This window comes from Salvia miltiorrhiza, unplaced genomic scaffold (genome assembly GCF_028751815.1).
Source record: "Salvia miltiorrhiza cultivar Shanhuang (shh) unplaced genomic scaffold, IMPLAD_Smil_shh original_scaffold_302, whole genome shotgun sequence".
NCBI classification, from domain to species: Eukaryota; Viridiplantae; Streptophyta; class Magnoliopsida; order Lamiales; family Lamiaceae; genus Salvia; species Salvia miltiorrhiza.
This window is the reverse complement of record NW_026651523.1, coordinates 283,313-288,460: the sequence shown is the minus strand read 5'-3', so window position 1 is coordinate 288,460 and position 5,148 is coordinate 283,313. Positions and strand designations below refer to the sequence as shown.

Here is a 5,148-nt window from a genome sequence, read left to right as displayed (position 1 = left end):
CTCTTTTATATATTACTCCCTTCGTTCCACGAATCTTGATGCATTTATTTTCGGCACGAAAATTAAGGAGTTATAAATTAGTGTTTTATAAGTGTGTAGGTAATATAGTAGATTAGTGATAAAGTAGAAGTGTCTATGTAATAAAGTAGAAAAGTGATAAAGTAGAAAAATGTGTAGGTAATAAAGTGATAAAGTAGGTAATTAAGAACCTTTATTTTTTAGTTAATTGTTACTATATTTAGTAATGCATCAAGATTCGTGGGATAACCCAAAAAGAAATATGCATCAAAATTCGTAGGACGGATGTAGTATATAGATTAAAATAAAAGGGTCAAGTTTTAAAATTGCATCCCAAATTTAAATGCTGATGAGCCCAATTACAATAAATCAAACCCAAGAATTTAGTTAAGAGGGCGTGGCCCAACATAATTAAAAGGCCTAAGCCCAACAACCCAAGCCCAACCTTAAATCTAACCCTCCTTCTTCCTCCACACACACAGTTCACTCACACACTCGCCCAAAATCGGCAGTAGAGGAAAGATGTACGGATTCAATTCGGCCACTCTCCTCACCGGCGCCGCCCCCTATGCGAAAATCAGGCACTCCTCTCGCCGCTCTCTCGCCGGAATCAGTCAGATTGTTGACCGCAGCAAATTTGAGAGGAAAATGGAGAAAAAGCTGAAGAAGCTCTCGAGTAATGTGGTGATGCTCACGTGCCAATCATCTGCGGATACTGGCGTGTGCAATGTTTATTTGGTCGGAAGCAATCACGCTTGTCAAGTAATTTAATGTTATTTGTTTGTTTTATATTTATGTCAATTTGAAGCAGCTCATTTTATCCAATTGTATTAATGCTGGGAATCATTTTGCATTGTTGAGATAAGAATTTTTAGTGAATCGCAATAGTTTACGATAATTGTTCTTCAATTTCAGAAATCTTGGGCAGAAGTCAAGGCTGTAGCGAAATTCTTGAAACCAGAGGTGTTTTTTCCTTTGAAATTAGAAGCAACAGTGGCTACTGCTATTATTATCCTTTTTTCTCTCTCTAATTAATATGGAGATTTTATGCTTTCAGGTTTTTTTCCTGGAATTGTGCTCTAATCGCCCAAATATTCTTACACGTGAAATACCGAAGGTTGGTCCGAATTTGTATTTGTTTTCAATATTTGAAGAAATAATTGAAAAGGTCACTAGTAGTATAAAGTAACACGAGGTATATATTTGCTAGCTCTTATTTGGATTCTTGGAGAATTAATTGAATTTAGTACAAGTCAATAGTCATGAAATGGTAGCTCTTATTTGGATTCTTGGAGAATTAATTGAAAAAGTCAAGGTTGGCCGGCCTTGTTATGCAGGTTCCGACCATGAGAGAAATGGTCGATATGTGGAAGAAAAATTATCAACCTACTTGGATTCTTTACAATTGGTTTATTCGCATATGGTATCCTCGTGAGGTTCCATTTAAAGGTGGAGAATTCCGCGCGGCAAATGAAGAAGCCAAGAAATACGGCGCCAAGGTTATACTTGGTGATCGACTTGATGATGTGAGCTACTTTTCTTCTTGTGTTTACTTGTAGTTGTAGTATAAAGTAACACGAGGTATATATTTGCTAGCTCTACTGTTGCCATAGGCTCATAGCCATACTACTTTTGCATGTTTGTCGATGTTATTATTGAAGTTTTTTTTGTCGGATCTATATGAAGCTTTCTAAATGTTTCTACACGTATATTCTTTAGCTTACTACAACCAGTTCCTAAGTTTTTCTTTTTTGGTAGATTTCATTGCAGAGATATCGTGCTAGGACGTCTCTTTGGCAAGTGCACACCTATTTATTTGAAGACACCACTTCGTATTATGATATTTGGGAAGATACCTTTGTCCACGAGCGCAACCTGTTTGTGTTCTGATCCAACTATGAATTTCATTCTAATTCTTAATCCTAGGCTTCGTATCATTGTAATATTTGGATGTTTGATTGCTTTCATTCTATATTTGTTGTTTACAGATATATGTCGGCCAAGATATTGGAAGTCGCGCGCAAGCATAAATCAATGGTAGCCGTTGTGGGAAGCTCCCATCTAGAAGGAATACAGAAGAATTGGAAAAAACCTGTTGACGTAAAGATGCTATTTCAAATACTCTGATCGTTCCATGTGTAATTTCAAATACATCATTTTGATGTAATTTCATGTTCTTGAATTTAATTTCAGATGGAGCAACTACTTTACGTACCAACAGGGAAGAAAAAAGTTGCATCCATTGGGGCAGCAGTTGCCATAATTTATGGCATTTATCTCTACATGAAGAATTAGCACTCTGCATTCCATGAGCCTAATCGAGACCAAGTGACAGATGTTGCAACAATGATGTCCTGATGATGTAATTAGTGTACTTATGTTGTTAGGCAATAGTGAATGGTGAGCGAATTTTTATTAGTGAGCTGGTTTAACCTTGACAATGGAATTAATTTTGATTTAATTCAAAATTTGGTTGAAATTTAATTAATTATCAAATTTGAGGCTAATTTGATCAAGCCCGAGAGTATCGACTTGAGTTGTAAATTCATACACGAGGGATGCGACGATTGGGAATAGACTTAGCCTTTTCTCGAAGAGCTCGATTGACATTTGACACAAGTAGGGCGGACAACTTTTAACACAGTATGGTAAATCCGACACGACCATGTACGGATTAAATTGGTTAATTTTATCGTACACAATATGGTAAATCCGACACGAACATGTACGGATTAAAATGGTTAATATAAAATCTTATCGTGTTCGTGTTGTTATTGGATCAACTTATTGTGTCGGGTACGAGTCACATACAAGCCACATATTAATTAATATAGATATATAGTATAATACTCCCTCCGTCCCGCCGAGCTAGAGGCGTTTCTTTTGGGCATGAGAATTAAGAAGTTGTTGTTTAGTTATGGGATAATTGTAGTCTGTGGCCTTAACTTTGGAGTTATTTGTAAAAATGGCCCGAAGTTTTATAAATATAAAAAAATAGCATGAACTTTGAAATCATTTGTATAAATGGCCCGAACTTTAAAAAATTCAAAAAAATAAGGGTTAATATTGTTTTATGTTCCGAACTTTCAGCGTTTTCCACAAAATGTCCCGAACTTTCATTTTCCCCTAAAAAACCCCGAACTTCCAATTTTTTTCACAAAATGTCCCGCTATACGAAATTCGTTGACAAAAGGATGAATTATCTCACCGAAAGAAATGTTTTGGGAACCGTCATTGTTGAAAAATCATATTAGGAACCAATTTCTACATAAGATTTTAGTAATGTAGGTGTAGCATAGTCACTAAGTCACATTAGACCAAATCCAGGAATTTCAATTTGGGGGTGTAACGTGGGCCGAAAATTCGAACAGGGATTGCGGCAAGAAGATTTCAATCTGGAGTAAAAGTGAATGTTGATGTAGAGAAGACATGTTTTTTATTAAGAATTCTAAAAAGAAAATATCACAGACACAAACAAATTCACAAATCAAATAAGCAAAAATACGATCTACAAATGAGTTGGACATTTTATAAAAGGGTTAAATGCATGTAAATTCACCAACTTTAGTCAAATTCCATGATCTTTCAAATCTTCAATTTTATACACCAACTTTGGGATTCTGTTCAATTTTAACAACGAATTCATCTCCGTTAATCTAAAAGCACACGTAACACTGACGTTAGTGACGTGTAAGCTCACTACCCTTTATCTTCCAACCTATCAGTCTTCGCGTCTGTTTTGGGAAGGATAGTGAGCTTATACAAGATGCCACGTGTGTTTTTAAATCGCTAAAAATGAACTGTAGAGTTTAATATAGTTACTTTAGTGATATTTGATGAGTGTAGAGTTTAATATAGTTACTTTAGTGAGCTGATCTTAGGTACACCCAGGTGTACTGTACACCCAGGTTACCCGCGACCCGAATCCAAATTACGAATATATATTAAATCCACGCCACATTTATCATCTAAAGACTTGGCGCCTTGTTTGTTAAGGTCGTGGGTTCGAAACCCAACTGAGTCCAGTGAGATTTTCTATTCCCTTCCAGTTTCTTTTTTGCTCTTTTACAATTACTTTCTTTTTCTTTTTGCATTTTCTTTTTTTTTTGGGTTAATTACGCCAAAAACCATGAACTTTGGGCCCATTTCCAAATTTTCCATGAACTTTGTTTTTTATCAAATTTTCCCTGAACTTAAGGGCGTGATCAATTTTTCCATGAATTTCGAAAATCCCCAATTTGACTGCTGACTTGGCACCATTTAAGTCGCCTGAAAGCTGACTTGGCACCGGCGACGATATGAAGAAACGACGTCGTTTAGTAGGGGGTAAAACGACGTCGTTTTGAGCCCAAACCTGTGGTGGAATTCGCCGGAAATCGAGCAGTAGCAGTTGGTGGGGGCGGATCTGATTTTGCGAAGGTGGGGGAAGGCGGTGGGTGGTGGAGAGAGAAGGTGGGGGAAGGCGGTGGGTGGTGGAGAGAGAAGGTGGGGGAAGGCGGTGGGTGGTGGAGAGAGAAGGTGGGGGAAGGCGGATCTGGCGGATCTGGTTTTTGCGATGATTTTTGCGAAGGTGGGGAAAGGCAGATCTGGTTTTTGCGATGGTGGTTGCGAAGGATGCCGAAAATCGAGCAGCAGCAGTCGATGGTGGTTCGTAGAGATGGTTGGTGGCGGCGGATCTGGTTTTGCGAGAGTAGGGGAAGGCGGTGCGTGGTGGAGAGAGAAGGGGCGGTGGAGTCCGATTTTCTGAGCCCTAATTTTAGGAATTCAGAGTCGGTGATCGGTGGCGGCGAGGAATAGGCCGATGAAGGTGGCGGCGGACGCTGCGCTTCTTGATGTGGGTGATTGGGGGAAGAGAGATAGAGATGAACGAGGGAGGGAGGCAGAGTGAAATAGAGGAGAGGGGAGCAGGGGCGGCGACTTCATCTTGTTCGGCGTTGGCTAACAACAGCATAGCCAGCAACCAGGTACTGCGGAGGGGGGCGACGCGAGATCTGGGGAAGAAGCAGATATTTTGAGGGAGAAGAAGTTGACGGCGGCGATGGATGTTTGGGGAAGAAGAAGAACGAGGGATGGAGGTTACTGGCGCGGCGGCGGCAGGGGCGCCGGATCTGGTGCGGGTGCCGGAGGCAG

General features: G+C 39.6%; 1 protein-coding gene across 2 annotated transcripts; it reads left to right on the top strand.

Moving 5' to 3' along the window:
- The first annotated feature begins 496 nt into the window (after positions 1-496).
- Positions 497-2,502, top strand: LOC131003954 (uncharacterized). 2 transcript variants are annotated; one of them, XM_057930526.1, is made up of 7 exons: positions 497-780; positions 934-981; positions 1,076-1,135; positions 1,356-1,544; positions 1,777-1,895; positions 2,007-2,118; positions 2,212-2,502. In XM_057930526.1, exons 1-7 carry the CDS (start codon positions 541-543, stop codon positions 2,311-2,313), a joined length of 870 nt encoding a protein of 289 aa, XP_057786509.1. In that variant the 5' UTR covers positions 497-540; the 3' UTR covers positions 2,314-2,502. The 2 variants fall into 2 exon arrangements, with proteins under 2 accessions (XP_057786509.1, XP_057786510.1); XM_057930527.1 differs by having other exon boundaries at positions 501-756.
- The last annotated feature ends 2,646 nt before the right edge of the window (positions 2,503-5,148 follow it).

Bases quoted from the DNA above. Each gene is read 5' to 3' on its own strand.
- LOC131003954 (XM_057930526.1), top strand. From the start codon at position 541: ATGTACGGATTCAATTCGGCCACTCTCCTCACCGGCGCCGCCCCCTAT. The intron at 1,896-2,006 runs GTTTGTGTTCTG...TGTTGTTTACAG, and splicing joins TTTGTCCACGAGCGCAACCT to ATATATGTCGGCCAAGATAT. The intron at 2,119-2,211 runs GTAAAGATGCTA...ATTTAATTTCAG, and splicing joins ATTGGAAAAAACCTGTTGAC to ATGGAGCAACTACTTTACGT.